Raw genomic sequence first — 17,038 nt, 5'->3', positions numbered from 1 at the left:
ATTCAGAAACAAACACTCCACTATAGAGCAAATGCACAGACTGGTCAATGAAATAATACTAGCACTAGAAAACAAACAATACTGCACAGTTCTCTTTATGGACATCGAGAAAGCATTTGACAAAATAAACCAAGAAAGCCTACTTCAATCAATCAGAAAACAATTCCCGGAGCAGATATACCATTTAATTAAATCTTACTTAAGCAGCAGAACCTTCGTAGTAAAAATTAAAGACACATACTCTGAAGTTAAAGACATCAAGGCAGAGGTTCCGCAAGGAAGCGTCCTAGGACCAATTTTATACACATTATACACGGCCAACATACCAACAACTAACAACAGCAAAATACTGACATTCGCGGATGACACAGTTGTACTAGTCAGGCACACTAACCCTGCAACAGCAGTTACATTACTACAAGAACATATCACAAAAATAGAAAAGTGGCTTCAAGCAAAACAAATCAAAGCAAACTCCGAAAAATGCAAACACATTATATTCACACTGCGAAAACAAAAACCACCAAACATTGTACTAAACGGCACACACATAATACAAACAGGGCAAGTCAAATACCTAGGACTCCACTTAGATACACGACTCACATGGAAACAGCATATTAAAGCAACAATAGACAAAATACAGATGGCAAGGAGACTAATGTACTGGCTAACAAGTCGAAAATCCAAACTAAGCATAGAAAACAAACTAAAAATATATAAAATGGTCATAAAACCAATCTGGACGTACGGAATAGCACTATGGGGAACAGCAGCAATGAGCCATATAAATAGAGCCAAAATAGAGGCAACGCAATCGAAAATACTCAGAACAATAGTAAACGCGCCATGGTACGTTAGGAACGAGGACATTCGGAAAGACCTGGGAATACCAACGGTCAAGGAGGAGATTAACAAAAGTGCAAGAAGGCACGGAGAAAAGATAGCAACGCACCCAAACCGGCTGGCAGCGGAAACGGTCGACACATCAAGCACAAAAAGAAGATTAAAAAGGAAACACCCAACAGATCTCACAAAGGACATAACCTAACAAACACGTATTATCTGAGATGATTAAAGAAATAAATCAATCAAATTCGAAGATGACAGACCACTGGGGGTAGCCATCCACATGTTATATTACTATATCACTAAGCTATAATATTTTACCAAATGTCCTACTGGACAAATTGTAAAATGTAAATAAATAAATTAAAAAAAAAAAACTAAAAAGAAATGTAAATAGTGGCGAAAATGTTTAACAGCGTGTAACGACTGCTAACGTCTCTAGTTCATATGAAAAATACCTAGATTCCGCAGTGCTAGGTCTTTTACTATAATATTCTACCTCTCTATTTTTACCTTCAACCTTATGCATTAAAGTAACCTCATATACATCCAAACTAGCGTCGGTATGTAATCCTATCGGATAATTAGGGTCAAATATCGTTAACACCAAAGCATCAGTCAGGACAGAAACTACCCTTCGCCTCATCTTCTCGCGCTCATCCGTCCAAGTTATGTCCCCGTTACCGGAAGTAAGTGTGCATAGAGGTTTCATTACCTGTGAAAACCCAGAGACGAACTTTCGGACGTAAGAAACTAAACCCATGAACTGTCTATACTGTATGACGGTCGTTGGTTTAGGTAAAGAACTCAAGGCCTGCATTCCACCCGGGCTAGGGCGAACCTCTCCACCATGAACCACACGTCCCAAATAGAGTACCGATATGTTCAGGAACGAGCATTTAAAAATTAATAAAAATTAGAAGAAAGTCCGGCATTTACGAGGGTATTCAATACGGTGTACAATCTTTCCAGAGCTTGATCCATGGAGTCGGCAACAACCAGAACATCATCAAAATAAACAACAACGTACGAATGGCCCGTTGGCTGCCACGCGTGTTTTCAAGGGAATCTCAAGAATGATCTCTCGTTTCGTTTGTTCGCAGCATTAAAACCACTAGCTGTTGTTGAGCATAACGAAGGAACGTGTGGTACAGATCATTCCGACCAAATGGTTTCTTATGCCACTACAATTAGGAAAGGGATCAAATGGTACAGAAGACTTGGCATGCAACTCCTTCTGGGGATCTCTGCTGCAAATGCTTTGACGGTTCCAAAACTGCAGCAAGGTGGAACATAAATATTAGAATATTTAGACAAGTATCAGTTGCAAAATTATTAGGGCTGTCCGAAAACGCAAGAATCCCCGCTTTCGACGGAGTTAGCACAATATCGCCGTTCGGAAAAATGATTCCGGAAGAAACACCAGACGCGCACGCAACCATGCCATGCAAACAGAAGACGTCGACTGGACCGAACAGAGGCACAAAAGAATTTTAAGAAAACAACAACTTGTTGCCCAAATTGTCCATCGTAACCAATACTGCGTATTTCTTAGAATTAGGATGAATAGGGATTTGGCGAAACCCACTGGTCATGTCCAGACTAATAAAATATCTCGCTTTTGCTATCTCGCAATTTGATCCGCAACAAGGGGTAAAGGATACCGATCCGCGACCGTATTTTTATTTAGTTCTCGAAAATCTATAAATCATGTATCTGAACCATCGTTCGTCTTCACGAGTAACATGGGGCTCGCGAACTGTGAATTACTAGGCCTCATGATATTTGGCTCTAATTGATTCGCTTATTCTCTCACGTACTATTCTGCGCTCTTCCTCACGAAATCTATAAGGACTTCTTTGTACGGTGATGTTAGGATCAATTAATTGTATTTCTAACTGGCCTGTATTTACGCGAGTACGTAGGAAACCCGTAACGAATGAATCTTTGAATTTTAGAAAAGAAAGATTAATCGACTTTTATCATTACCACGTACATCAGTGTCGACTTCATTAACATCGATTTCGTTTTTCACCGGTATTATTACAGGCAGTAATTATTTGTCTTAGACATAGCAAGGCTATTTTGTGTAATATTACGTCAAAACCTTGACTTAAAATTTCACGATTAATCGCGATATCATATTTTGAAATAACTATCAGCGAGGACATGACGAATTTATCTCTAATATAAAACCACTAACACCGGCAACGGACAAGAGTTGAGATGTACAAATATTTCTCATTCCTCGCATTACTACTATATCAATCGTTCTTTTGCCAGAATATCTCAAGACTACGGATTCTTTAATTAGTGAACACTCGGCTCCAAAATCGGGGTAAAATGGAAACGACTCACCCGAATGACTTGGTCCATCAGTTGATGCTCCCACTACGTAGAAGTCGATTCGACGCTCATCATTGAGATTATATTCAGGACACTGCTTTGTAAGGATTTTCCTCCATAATCAAATTGACAGCTGCGCATCATGCAGCAGAATCGGAGCTCGCAGTTTCAGGGTTAAAACGCGGTGGCGAAAATTGTTAGGTTCCATACTCGATTTTCGCACTAGCGACTGAATTAACTCGCGTACGATGATCGTAGCTCTTGTAGTGTTATAATCGGCACTGATCCCACTTCTGATGTCGGAGAAGAGTCAGGAATAGGGTTGTGGGCGTTTGATAAATCTTCATTGGAATTGGCCATCGTTGTGCTATAACAAAGGTACGGTCTGCTAACACGAGTATGGATACTACCGACTCGACAATCAACCGCGGCGGTTGAGCACTCGCGACACTAGTGATAATGGTCTTAGGTTCGATAACGAATCCGCGGTCAATGGAATGATAAATATCCTTGCTCACAAAATGTAACTCAAACGTGTAATACTCACAGATCGTAAGGCGCTACTCTCTTTATCGATGAGATCGCAAGAAAGAATGACTTTTCGTCCCAATGATGCCACAGAGGAAAACTATGATGGGGTGTGGCTAAGGACACGAGATCATCGGATTCGTCGAGTATAGCCCTCGTTCAGAGAGTAAGGGAAATTGACGTCGCTGTCAATTGGTCAATTTGGGACAAAGACTGCCTGTCCGTTTGAAGAACCTTAATTACCAAAAACCTAGGTTTTATAGCGGGTCCTCAGGCTAGTTGAACTTGTGCTGTGTAAGTACATCAACATTTGGTATTCATTGTGTCCGAAGGAACCGTTGGAATGTTTTACTGTCAAGTACCTCTATGGGTATTTCTTTTAATGAGGGTCATACTACCACTCCACACCTTTGTTAGACGAAGCGCTCGTCCCGTTGACCGCGGCTACTTTCGGCGACTGATGGTCGCCTTGAGCCCAAGTTTATTATCACAAATCGCAAACAAGTACAATTGGGTAGAATGACGGCAAATTGTTTAATTACAGCTGTAAACTTTAATTACAATTTTACGGATTTTTCCGAAGTTCCAGAGGCAAGGCTCCGGTGTCCTTTCATCTCCGACATATATTTTCATGCCACTAGATACTTATATGGATTTAAAAACTATATATACAATTTATGTGCAGTCTATCAAAATGTAATGCTTTAAAAGAAAAAAGAAAAACATAAATAATAAAATCAATATTAATTATTCTTCAATGTACGTGTGCATTTGTTTTCTACGATGTAATAAATCATTACTATTTTTCAAACAACGAAAACACATTTTTATTGACAGTTCAAAATAATTAGAAGATCGCTTATTACAACTTCATTAATTAATAAAAACATCCCAATTGTACTTAATCAAATATCGATAAAATTATTATAGAAATAAAGTTGTAGTCGTAAATCTACTAATTTTTTACACTGTATGCATTTAACGAATCTATTGGTATAATATTTTGAGTGAAATATGGGAAAGATAGTTTGGACGATCGATGGGGGAAATATATTGAAATTCGTAGCTTGGAATTATTGGCATTTTAGATAGAATTGTTAACGGAGCTCACGACTGAAAGTTGGAAGTTAAGTTGGACAAATTTTTGGAAATGGAAATTGAAGTAGCTTGGAATTATCGAGAAAGTTTGCAATTAGAAAACTTATAAAGATATCTTAGATCACAAAAACCTTTCGACATCAGTTGGAACCATAGTTTATACTTTATAGAATAGATGACAGCAATTTTTTGAAATCGGTTAATTGGAGTTATATTTTAGATGGCATTTTTCTATCGTTTTCATCAAACATGGAGAAACGCGAGCCAGTGTACTTCACAAACTAGGAATTAAAGCGAATCGGAAGCAACGAGAAGGGTGTACAGCCCTTCGTCAGCCTCCGACTCGGTATCGTGTATAAAAATATACGGTGGAGTCACGCGTTTCTCGTTGTTCACGTGAATCAACACGTGGCCAGAGGCGATGGCCATGGTAATAGATTTTTCAGAAACTTGTTGATGGCGATCAGATTTTCTGACGAAAATTATACCATGATAAATGGAAATAGGCAATTTCTCATGCGTGTTTTTTATATTATAGCATTTTTCCTTCAAATTGGAATTACGGGCTTCAATGAAAATAAGATTTCAAAATATAAGATTGCAATAAAGATAATTATCACTATTCTATACTACTAGAATATTTGGAAATTTCTACTACTTAAAAATAGTAATTTACCAATTACACCAGATAATAGCAACATTTTATACAAAATATTGTTTAAGTCCCTACGTTATGTAACTTAAAAATGGTACACCCACGCGTTCACATTTTGTCGATATTATTTTCCCTTATTATTTATTACCGAACTATCTGTATAAGATAAAACCAAAGAACAGGCTTAAAGAAAGTTGAAAAGATCAGGGTACAGCAGTTAATAATAAAATAAGCAGATTAGTTTTTATTACTGCACTACAAGCAGATTAGTTTTAATGCAGAACATGTGTATGAAAACGCAAAGAATATGGTAGGACGTGTACAAAGAAATGTAAACCCAAATCCTATTTCTAAGCTGAAAAATCCAGAATAAATTAAGATACCGAATTATTTGCAGTACTTTATTCCGCTCATATTACATTCTTCCAACTTGCGATCCGTTCTAGATGCTTTTACTACACTGTATTTCGTGATCCATTTCTTTGTTCCCATCTCGTTTTCGTCCTCGTTGCAGGGACTTTTCTATCGCGCTATATTAGATTAGATTTTATTATACCAGCCAGTTTATGGTTCCTTCCAGATGTTGCTCACCTACTAAACCATTTGTATCTTGTATCAACAGACAGGCCCATTCCCTTTAGGAAATTCCGAATTATCAGGCATGTAAATATGAAACCGGAATTTTTGTATAGAAAATGCACGTTTATTGTATGGAAATGATTAAAAATATTTTATTCGAAGTATTGCCCATCGCTAGCTATACATTTTTCCCACCTGTCTGGCAATTGGTGGATGTCACGCCAAAAAAACTGTTGCTCTTTTGAGGCAAACCAGTCATCGAGCCATTTTCGTACATTTTCGTAAGAAGTGAAGTGCTGGTCAGAAAGTGTGTGTCCCATCGATGCAAATAAATAGTAATCGGACGGAGCCAAGTCTGGTGAGTAAGCCGCGTGCGAAAGTATTTCCCAACTGAACGCTTCAATCGTTTCCTTGACCGGTTTTGCTGTATGTGATGGTGCATTATCACGAAGCAAAATTACTTTGTGTTGCCTTTTTTGATATTCTGGTCGTTTTTCACGCAAAGCTTGATTCAAATCGATCATTTGTTGTCGGTAGCGCTCAGTATTAACGGTTTCGCCAGGTTTTAACAGCTCATAATAGATCACACCCTTCTGATCCCACCAAACACAGAGCATTGTCTTCCGTCCATAGCGATTTGATCTTGTAGTCGATGTCGGTGGTTCGCCTGGAGCTACTCATGATCTATTACGCTTAGGATTCTCAAAATATATCCACTTTTCATCGCCAGTCACAATTCGGTGGAGAAATGACTTTCTTTTGTATCTGGCGAGCAGCATTTCACAAGTGGTTTTTCGGTTTTCCTGCTGTCTTTCATTCAGTTCATGTGGAACTCATTTTCCCACCTTCTGGATCTTTCCCATGGCTTTCAAACGTATGGAGACGGCTTCTCGTGTCACGTTTAATTGATCAGCGAATTTGAGCGTCATCCTCATCCAACAATGCTTGCAATTCGCTGTCTTGAAACTTTTTCGGTGGTCTTCCACGTTCTTCGTTCTTCACGTCAAAATTGCCACTTCTGAATTTTTTAAACCACACAAAGCACTGTGATTTACCAAGAGCATGCTCACCGTAAGCTTCGACAAGCATTCGATGCGATTCTGCAGCAGTTTTCTTCAAATGGTAACAGAAAATCAATGCTGTCCGCAAATCGTAGATTCCAGGCACAAAACTTGACATGTTCAACGCTATTACAAACTATGCTGTTGTATGAAACTTGTATTGTTCTGAGTCGAAAATGTTTGTGAGATGTCAACAAAGACTTTTGGCATCAATAACGTAGTTTAGCGATAACTACATTATCAGCTAGGACTATCTATAGGCAAATTCCGGTTTCATACTTACAGACCTGATACATGTCCTCCCCGAGCTGTAAACCTAATGACTCCGAGGTCGGGTAAAAAACTCTGAGAAGGGACCAGCCGGAAGGGCACAATGGACAGACAAAACTCAACGGCTGGTAGGGAGAATCAGCAACGTAGGAGGACAGTTCATCAACAGACCTCGTACTGTGCGGGTGAAATATTTCATTCTTAACAAGATCCTACCACCGCCGTGTTCATAACATTAAACGTTAGTTTTATACAACAAGTGTAAATAAAGTGTTAAATTACACTAACACTCGATCTATTAAACTTATTCCACCTTGGGCGTTAGTTCATTCGAGGTACGCGATATCGACCGATCGGTTTGACCTGACCGGTTGCTCTTTAGTGGAGAATTCGCAACAGTCATAATCTTGTTCTCCTACAAATAAATGAAATTCTCTTTAGCCTCCTCTTCGTTAAAAATAACGAGTTTATATGAATAGCAAAAATCACGTCCAAATAGTCACTTTGTCCAAACGTAATCATTTTGATTATCATTTTCAAATAAAAGATGTCCAATTAGTTAGCTGCAATGCAGCGGAAAGTATCGTTAGGTATCTAGGTTGTTTTGTGGTTGTTTGCCGAAGGGTGCGGGGTATTTACGGGATGATATTTAGAGACAACAGAGAAGGGGTGGCTTTCGATCATGGTATTTCTCGCTACGAACATCTCTCGATACCAGTATCGGTTATACACACTATGCCTGCGATACCAGGAGTACAAAACGTGGCTGGGGTGCGTCGAGGGACCGTTTTAATTATCCACCGAAGTAATTACAAGGAGCCGACAGACCATCGGTCGATAAGTCAAGAATCATTTCACCAATACTTCATATCTGTTCCGTTTCTTCTTCGCTTGCTGTGTATAGAAATACACTTACTCGCGCAAAGTAAACTACTGGAACAACGCTGGAATACCTTCAAGTTTTCTATTCTTCTTTCCCGAAACGCTTCTCCTCTTAATTAAGCGTTTTTCCGTATGCGAAAGTTTTAATTACCGCACTGGATGGAAGTAAAAATTTCGCTGTTTTTATCCACCACGATATCTCTTAAGTTGCAACTAGATGTTTATGAAATTTAACAAACAGGAGTCATATTTTAGTATCTTGGAATTTTTATATCGATCTTTCAGATGCTCAAGTGGAAGCTTTCTTTAGTTCTTATTCTCGTAACAGATTATAATTAATTCATGATTCGTGATATACAATCTCTATTCATCCTACCATAGAAGTATCGCCATTAATAATAGTAATTAATAATACCACAGAGAATAATAAATCAAACTTCCTTCCTTCCCAACCAAACTACCCACAAATCGTTCTACACCCGTTTCAAACTTCCACGCCAAACTTTACCACACCAAAAGTTTCCTCAACTTCAATTTTTACCATCGAAGAAGCACTATCATTGATCACCACTGCGAACGATAATAGAACTTCTCCCTGTAACCCAATCGTTTGCGAACCTCCGCGAGCTAACCTACGCTGCACGATCTTTAAATTTATATATTTTGAAACAAACAACCCTCCGTACTCGCAACCAAAGAAGTATCGCTAACTATCATAGTAATTAAGAAATCAACCTCCCTCTTCGTTCATCCGCACTACCCACGAATCAATCTCCGTTCCACAACTTCAAACTCGTATAGCGCATCCTGTCCAAACCAAAACCTTCCTCAACTTTCATTCTCGCTACCGAGAAATTCAACCTCAAACTCCATGCTCTCACAACCCTCTCAAACCTTTACGACTTCGTCAACTTCTGCCTCCTACTACTATCTCCCCCCCAAAAAAGGAAAAAAACGAAAGAAACAAAAAAAGGCAAAAGCAAACAGAGGACAAAGAAAGATGCACGAACACAATGTCTCGTTACTTCGCGACGATATTCACCCCCGGATCCACGACATGTACACGTATATCTACGATGTATAACGGATGTAACGTGTAGAGGGGCGATCGAAGGCGATGAAAAAGCGGGACATGTGCGAAACTAAGGTGACAGGACGGATGATAGATGTACGTAAGGACAGACGTACAGACGGCCGATGTCGATGGTGGCAAACTCGCGGAGGCACGGAGGAAGATGAGGTCGAAGGTAACCCGACACCTGGCCGCACCGAAGGTAACGTGAGAGCCCCTTTACCCCCCCCCCCCCCCCTCTGTTCCTTTTTCTACCACCTCTTCTAGCCTCCTCGTCGGCTGCTCGTCCTCCCGTGGCCACGATCCATCCTCTCGTATACTCATCCGCGGAATCGTGAATCCATTGGAAGGACAGAGACGAGCTTACACTTCGTCGTCCCTTATCTACCTTCGTGAAAGAGTCCCTTCGAGGTTGGGAGGCGCGAGAGAACTCAATTATGTCCCATGGGGTGAAAACTAACGGCAAGCTTTTTTGCCTAGAACCTTTATTACGTAGGTAATTAAGAAGCCTGACTTTTGGATGACTCGAAGATGGTAGTTACGTTTTATCTGAGAGGTGAGAAATTTAGGGTGGTTTTACGAAGGGATGTTGAATTTTCTAGGTATTTGTCGTATAGTATGACAACAATAATATAATGTTTATTGCAGTTTCAGGTTGCACGGGAGTCAAAGAACGGACTTGGTTTAGTAAGAACAGCTTACGATTAGTCTTCTCTCCACGTCGCAATCTTACCGCGTTCTGTAATACTTGTTGTATGTATAGATGGACTGCAGTTTTTTTTACGAGAATTTGTATTTTTGTAAATACTTAGTTACGTAAATGGGAATTGAAGCAGAAAATTATTTCATCCATTGAATTAGTATTCATAGTGTCTAATTCTATAGTTGGAAAGCATTGTCTTTTTTGCGTTCAGTGAGTAATTTTAGTTATATCGTAGTTAGTTAGGACTAGTGTTTATATTTTGATATATCTATGGTAATAAAATTTTGTTATCAAATTAGTTAATTGGTGCGTAGAATTGTTGTAAGAGAATATGTCGACGGTGGAGCAGGAAGTTAGAAAGTTGTTAGTTTCCGTAAATTCAAGAGACATTATTTGTTCTTAACAGTAGTCAAACTAGCAAGAAGTGTTTTACGGTCATTGAAGAGGCAAAACGATAGATTGCTTCGTCGTTTCTCATCGTTTTCAGACAGCATTAAGTTATATCGTGTAGTAGAACTCTTGTCTGATATAGTATTTATAAATATTGAAATCATGAAATATAATAACAGTCGCATATAAACAGTCGTAACATCTTTTTTGCGTTTCTTCCTTAAGAGCAACCTTAGTTTCCTTTATTATATTGTACTAATTCAATACTTATCCTTCATTATGTGTGTGTCTTATGATCTTCTATTAAAGCTATTTTACAATACCAATAAAACATCGATATTCAACGTCATGAAAACACAATTTAGATATGGAAGTCTCGAGCAAGACTTATATTAACCCTTTGCACTAGGAAGACTCCAGCTACGATACCGTGTATGTAAACATATGTTCAGAATAGGTAGGTATTGCTTTAAGGTGATGGTATCCAATGATACGCGATAAATATATACGAAGGGCAAAGAATTATATTTTCGTTAGATAGGGAAAAATATTTTTCCATTCGCTTCTCGATGCATTTTGCATCTTGAAAAAGAAAATCGAGGGCCATAATCATTTCTCTGTTTTTCACACGCTTTCGAAGTCTTATCGATATTCTTCATCGTTTTGGAACATAACAGGGACTTAGAATCCCTCGGTCATTCCTCAATCACTAATTTACTAAACAGTCACAACCTCAATAATCTCTGTCATCGCAATGTCTCCTGCTCTGCGATGCTGTATCTTAATATTTTTGTAATCAATAAAAAAGAAAACAATTTATTTGTAGTCTTCGATTAAACTTTTAAGCAATTTTTATGTTTTTTCAACCTTACCCATCACTAGTTTCTACACCGCCCCTCTTGTCGTATATACGCACGTTTCTCCCACCAAGAGCAGTGGAGAAGAAATGTGTGTATAGTTCGGCCGTTGCTCTTATTCTTAGTGCACATTTTTTGGCTGACTTTTTAACATTGCATGAATTGCATCGGTGATCTCCCGACTCATCTCTGTTGCTACATGCGTAAGTACAACATGTGTACATGTATACATTCAAAGAAAATTGCTTGTCATTTGAATGAAAAAAGAAAATTTTCCTTTTATAATAAATTCTTTCGTAGAATGAGAATAGATATTTCCGTAAGAGAGTATTAATCCAATCTGTCTTATGTAAGTTACTGACTTTTAATACTGATTTCTAATGTATATATATATATTCTTAAGTTTTAACTAGATGAATTTCCACTAACTACATATATAGTTGGTTATATTTATATAATACATTTGCTATATTTTGTTACTTACCAATCAGGGTTTTGAATATTTCTATTGCTATTTTTTTTCTTGAAAGTAAAATATAAGATTAAATTTATGTACATAAATGTGTTTGTAAAAATAAAATCTACATTATATATTGTATTAACTTCCCAACTGTTTATTTCTGACTGTCAGTTTTGACTTGAATCAAGCATAAGTTCATTTACATAGCAGTTGTTTCTTAATTATAGTAAAGATTTTAATTTTTTCCTTTTATTATTTCAATTAAGTGTGTACAAGATGTAATAAAATATATTTTTACATATTCTTATATAGAGGTTATGTAGATAAATTTGTATTAGTTATTATATGTATATAATTTTTATTTATAAACATAAAGTACTAAGTTTTATATTTCTATCACTTTTAGTACAGACCTACACTTATATTGTAATGTTTTTATCATGAAGAACTTTTATTAGTATGTACTTAATGTTTATGAGATATTATAATTTAAATATTCTTTCTTTTATCTAGAAAAAGTTCGTCGATCAAGTTTCTGGTATTGATAATTAAACAACAAATTCTCATTAATGTCGCCTATATTCCCTAAAGATGCGTCTTCAACTGAAATGTTTTTTCGAACTGTAAATGGAAGTAAATTAAAGCTCATTGATAAAAGTACAAAGGCTAGAAATGTTATGAAATTTGTTTTATATAGGAACATACAGTTGAATGTGAATAAAACTCTCCTTTTGTTATTTGTAACAGTAGTTTTATGGAAGGCATTTAATATCTTCATACCCTTTCTTGCATGTGCATTAGTATTGATACTACAACTCATCTGTTTTGTTGCTTCTGTAAATAAAGGTCTGTTAACTAATTATAATTACTATAATCTCTTTATTTTCATTATGTTAATTTCAATATTTTATTTACAGATACACTAACAGTGGTAGAATTTGTTGGTATATATACTGAAGGAAAAAGAATATTTCATGGTTCTAGTTCATGTGAATTTATTCCGTGGGATATAGTGGTGGATATATTTATTAATGAAGTTATAACAGGAGTTGGTATTAAAAATTCATAATGTGATATAGTAAAATAATTTATAAAAATATGTGTTATTTAAATAAATGAATATATGTTGTTTCAGCAAAAAGTATTGTATTATCTTACAATTATAATAAGAGATTCACTTGGAGGAAAAGATTCAATAAAATTAGTTCCCTTATTTCAAAATTTAATACCTGAAAGAAAATGCCTGGAATATATCTACGAAAAACTAGCTGGATTGATTGGACCCAAAAAGAGAAAAATCAAACTTTAACAGTGCCTGGCTCATACTGGTTGTGTCATAAGACCAACATATACAAATTTATTTTTAGGTATCACCGCACAAATAGGTAAATATTGCTAATAGTAAAGCGTTAGTAAGAAAATAGATTTCTAATTTGTACATTTGCAGAAATATAAAACAATTTAATTATGGAAAAGAATTAATGAAAGTTATTAGAAAGATTATCAAAAATCCACCTTCCCAGAAACAACAATTTGGTACAAGTCATCTTTTAGTTACTTTCGGTATCCTTTTCTCTATGTGCAAAATAAATATAATTTTTAACTTGTTAATAATATTAAATTTTTTGAACTTATTATTAAAATTTTCTTAACTATAATTCATAATACGTAGAACATACACCATGGACTAGACAAGATAAAATGTTTGCATTAATGAAGTTTAGAGAACGATCGGTTGTAGCATTTTCTTATGCATTTATATTAACTATAACACCCATTGATTCTTTAAGAATAGAACAGAATTCAGAAAATATAATTTCTTCTGATCGTTCTTTAATCTATCAGAATGAAAGTTCAAATGATACATATGAACGTGAAAATAAAAATGAGAAAGAAAGTAAAAAATGTTTAAAGCATTCCTCTAAAGATGATTCTTCAAAGACAGACGCGCAATGTAATAATATGCAAGAAATTTTAGGATGTGAAAGTAAAAACATTCAAGCAAATAATAATATAGGAAATACTAATTTAAAAAAGTTATTATTAAATGAAGAAACAGTAAAACAAACAGGTAACAGTGAAGATACAAATAAATTCTGTAAACATTTAAATATGTCACCTAAACATAGTATAAAACTAAATGATAAAATGAACGAAAGTAATGTTAACTGTTTAGAAGATAGTAATATTAAACATCAATTATCGGATGATAAGATAAAAATCAATAACTGTAATATTGGAAAAGACAAAAATAATTCTGTATCAAATAATAGTAAAATGTTAAATAATAGTAGCGTTGTTGATGATATAAATACAGATTCTGTTAATTTGCCATATCAGTACTTGATAGAAAAAGAAATAGAAGCTACAAAACAGAATATGTTAGAATTAAATGCAAAAGATATTACAAACCATATAGAAGCACATTCAGATATTACCAAAATACAAGATTTATCTTGTCCTAAGAAAAAGAGCTATGTATTAGATAATGTACCACGATCCTCTGATATTACAGATTTAGTAATGGAAGGATTAATGTTTACAATTCGTCAGGACCAAGATACTGTAGCAGTTATAGAACAAAAAACTAAGTTGGAGATTGATGAAGTATTGGAAAATTCTGAAAAAATTGAGACAAAGGAAGGTGAAAAGTGTTTACGAAATTCTAGTTTACTTGGCTTGGAAAACTTAATAACAATGCTTGAATTACCAAAAGGAAATGAATCTGGAGATAAATATCAAAATATAGATAGTCAGAAACCTACTTTGAGGAATCAGTCTATGAGAAAACACTTATTTAACAATGTAAAATATCCTTTAACAAATAATAAAATTAAAGAACAAAATAGTACAATTGAGTTAAAACACATGCAATGGTATCCTTTTAATAATTCTATTTCAGCTAGTACTAGTTATTCAAATAATGATAACATAGATATTACAAATAAACGTCGCTATTCCGAAATATATGATAATTCTAAAGATGAAGAGGATGCGAAATTTATAAAATATAAAAATTTGAAGTATGAAGAAGAAGAAGAAGATATAATACCAGAAGCATTACAAAATGAAACATGTAAATTATCTACATTATCTCTTAAAGCAGATAAGTCTAAAGATAAATTAAACTTTATACCAAATAAAGATTTATTAATGAATGACGTTAATAATGAAGAGTCAATCAAATATGAAATAGATAAGGATGAACTCAAATCTTCTTTTAATAATAATTTACATCCTAAAAAATACACAAAAAGTGATTGTCCAAATTCAGTATCTATTGACTCTCAAATAAATAAAGCACAAAAATTGCATAATAATGCAGTATGTGAATCTAAATTTCATGATACAAAGAAGTATAAATCAAATGTTCCAGTAATTATCTCAAATCAAATTATTAGTCTAAATGAAATACCTTTGCCCTTACAAAAAATACTTAAAAATAAATTAAAACATAATTCCTTAAATGATAAAACTAAAATAAACAAAGATAATATTGAGATTCACGAGACACAACCAGGTCAAAATGCAAGTAGTATTTCCAGTATACAATTAAAAAATCAAATTTTAAATAGTCATACAGAGACATCGTCAAAAGATCATGAAAAATTTGTACAAGATAGTAGAAAAACATATAATGAAAACATATCATCCTCAATATTAAAAACGGAAGAAAAATGTTCCAACAGTTCCAAGAACATCATGGAGTTAAACGAAGAGAAATCACAAAACCAGAATAATTATATTGACAAAACAAGATTGTCATCAAATAAAATAAAAGATGTTACACAAGAATTTTATAAACAGTTTTCACATTTGCAGAAAGAAAAAGCTCTAACAAATCAAAAACGCCTTAGATCAAGCAGAAAATCATTGAATTATGCTAACAATGGTGAAATGCATATACAAATGGCCAAATTTTTTCAAGATATTACAAGAGGAGCCAAGGTTGTTGTAACACGTATAAGTGTAAATAAATATTCATAGTTTAATAATAAAAAATTTATCTTCAACAGTAGAAATATGTCAAATTTTCATATTTATCAACAAGTTAATTTATAGATTTAGTACTGTTATATTTAGAACATAAAACTTTCATATTTATCTATCATTTAATTTATGCATTTAGTAGTAATAAATATAGTATTTTTTGTACATGTGTTTTATTCAATGACTAAATTTCAAATAAATATATATAACACTGTCTAGAATGATTTATTTTAGCTTTCCAGTAACTTGTTGACCCAACATGTCTTTTCTCGTTCAATTTGATCCATGACAGCTTTTAAATTATTCAACTTGTTTACAACATCTTGTAATTTAAAATCTAATTGGTCAAAGCACATTTCATTTTTATTAAAATCAAGATTCAGACATTTATTTTGACTCAAAATAAATGGTTCATTTATTGCAGTTGATTTTTTAAACACCTTCAGCATCTGCAAAATATAATGTGTTTATAATTGCAATAATTTTTTTAAGTTTTAAAGTATGTAAAACTTGTCATTATTTCAAGTAAAAAAAATAAATATAACAAATAAATTCATTACATAGATATATTTAAGAAACAGAATCCATTATAAATATTTATTACATTTATCTCATTTTTTAATTTGATAGATTTTTGAAGTTCGTCGGCACATCGTAATGGATACCGTTCTCGAGCATCACATAATTCAAAAAGTGCATCTTCGCACTGTTCTTCGACGTTGTCTAAAAGATAAAGATAAAGAGATAAACAATTCTTACTTGTTTTAACCTTGTTCAAGTTCCTTGCACTTACCCATCATTGATAACGTTTAGACTGTAGTATCTCAATTAAAAGTGATATTATTTTGTATTAACAGAGAGAAAATTTCCTCTCTAGTATTAATTTGAAAATAAAAATGAGCGATAATAAACGAACTTGCTTGTATTAATATCTTCAGCGCCATCAGGTAGCAAATAATATTACAAGAAATTTAAACGGAAATGTTTAAATCAATTTATTCCGTTCTCAATTTATAACTCTTTTTTACATAATAATAGTTTTATTTATATGATACTTTTTAATATATAAAAGATCGCCTGAATGAAATACTTATACTTGATCTAATGTTCTTGTTTCCTTTCTTTTAAAATGACATCAATTTTGTTTTAATCTAACCTAGATAAACATTTATTTAATATCATTTTAACATATATAATAATTTTAATGAATTATCATAAGTATTATATGTTAGAGAAATTCATTTACTATAAGAAAGATAGAAACATCTCCATTTAGATGTGAATAAAAATGCTACTGT

At 34.2% G+C, this 17,038-nt stretch overlaps 2 protein-coding genes across 9 annotated transcripts; one reads left to right on the top strand and one right to left on the bottom strand.

The window, feature by feature from the left end:
* Nucleotides 1-11,326: 11,326 nt before the first annotated feature.
* Nucleotides 11,327-15,953, top strand: LOC126871664 (myb-like protein D). 8 transcript variants are annotated; one of them, XM_050630706.1, is made up of 7 exons: nt 11,327-11,493; nt 12,264-12,596; nt 12,668-12,798; nt 12,886-13,135; nt 13,198-13,313; nt 13,423-13,821; nt 14,266-15,953. In XM_050630706.1, the coding sequence occupies exons 4-7, from the start codon at nt 12,990-12,992 to the stop codon at nt 15,735-15,737; spliced, it is 2,133 nt and encodes a 710-aa protein (XP_050486663.1). In that variant the 5' UTR covers nt 11,327-11,493; nt 12,264-12,596; nt 12,668-12,798; nt 12,886-12,989; the 3' UTR covers nt 15,738-15,953. The 8 variants fall into 8 exon arrangements, with proteins under 8 accessions (XP_050486663.1, XP_050486656.1, XP_050486655.1 ...); XM_050630699.1 differs by adding an exon at nt 11,591-11,639 and having other exon boundaries at nt 13,423-15,953; XM_050630698.1 differs by having other exon boundaries at nt 13,423-15,953.
* Nucleotides 15,954-15,958: 5 nt separating this feature from the next.
* LOC126871684 (uncharacterized) lies at nt 15,959-16,891 on the bottom strand. The gene is made up of 3 exons (XM_050630749.1): nt 16,534-16,891; nt 16,345-16,463; nt 15,959-16,189 (listed from the first exon to the last, which is right to left on the bottom strand). Exons 1-3 carry the CDS (start codon nt 16,538-16,540, stop codon nt 15,971-15,973), a joined length of 345 nt encoding a protein of 114 aa, XP_050486706.1. The 5' UTR covers nt 16,541-16,891; the 3' UTR covers nt 15,959-15,970.
* Between the last annotated feature and the right edge of the window lie 147 nt (nt 16,892-17,038).

This window comes from Bombus huntii, chromosome 12, assembly GCF_024542735.1.
Source record: "Bombus huntii isolate Logan2020A chromosome 12, iyBomHunt1.1, whole genome shotgun sequence".
Taxonomy (NCBI): domain Eukaryota; kingdom Metazoa; phylum Arthropoda; class Insecta; order Hymenoptera; family Apidae; genus Bombus; species Bombus huntii.
This window is presented reverse-complemented; position numbering and strand designations above follow the sequence as displayed.

What these genes read in the sequence shown, in the direction of transcription:
- LOC126871664 (XM_050630698.1), top strand. Translation starts at nt 12,990, where the DNA reads ATGCCTGGAATATATCTACGAAAAACTAGCTGGATTGATTGGACCCAA. An exon ending in AGGTATCACCGCACAAATAG is followed by an intron (nt 13,136 to 13,197) that starts GTAAATATTGCT and finishes GTACATTTGCAG; the next exon opens with AAATATAAAACAATTTAATT. An exon ending in TCATCTTTTAGTTACTTTCG is followed by an intron (nt 13,314 to 13,422) that starts GTATCCTTTTCT and finishes CATAATACGTAG; the next exon opens with AACATACACCATGGACTAGA.
- LOC126871684 (XM_050630749.1), bottom strand. An exon ending in AATTAAAAAATGAGATAAAT is followed by an intron (nt 16,190 to 16,344) that starts GTAATAAATATT and finishes TATATTTTGCAG; the next exon opens with ATGCTGAAGGTGTTTAAAAA.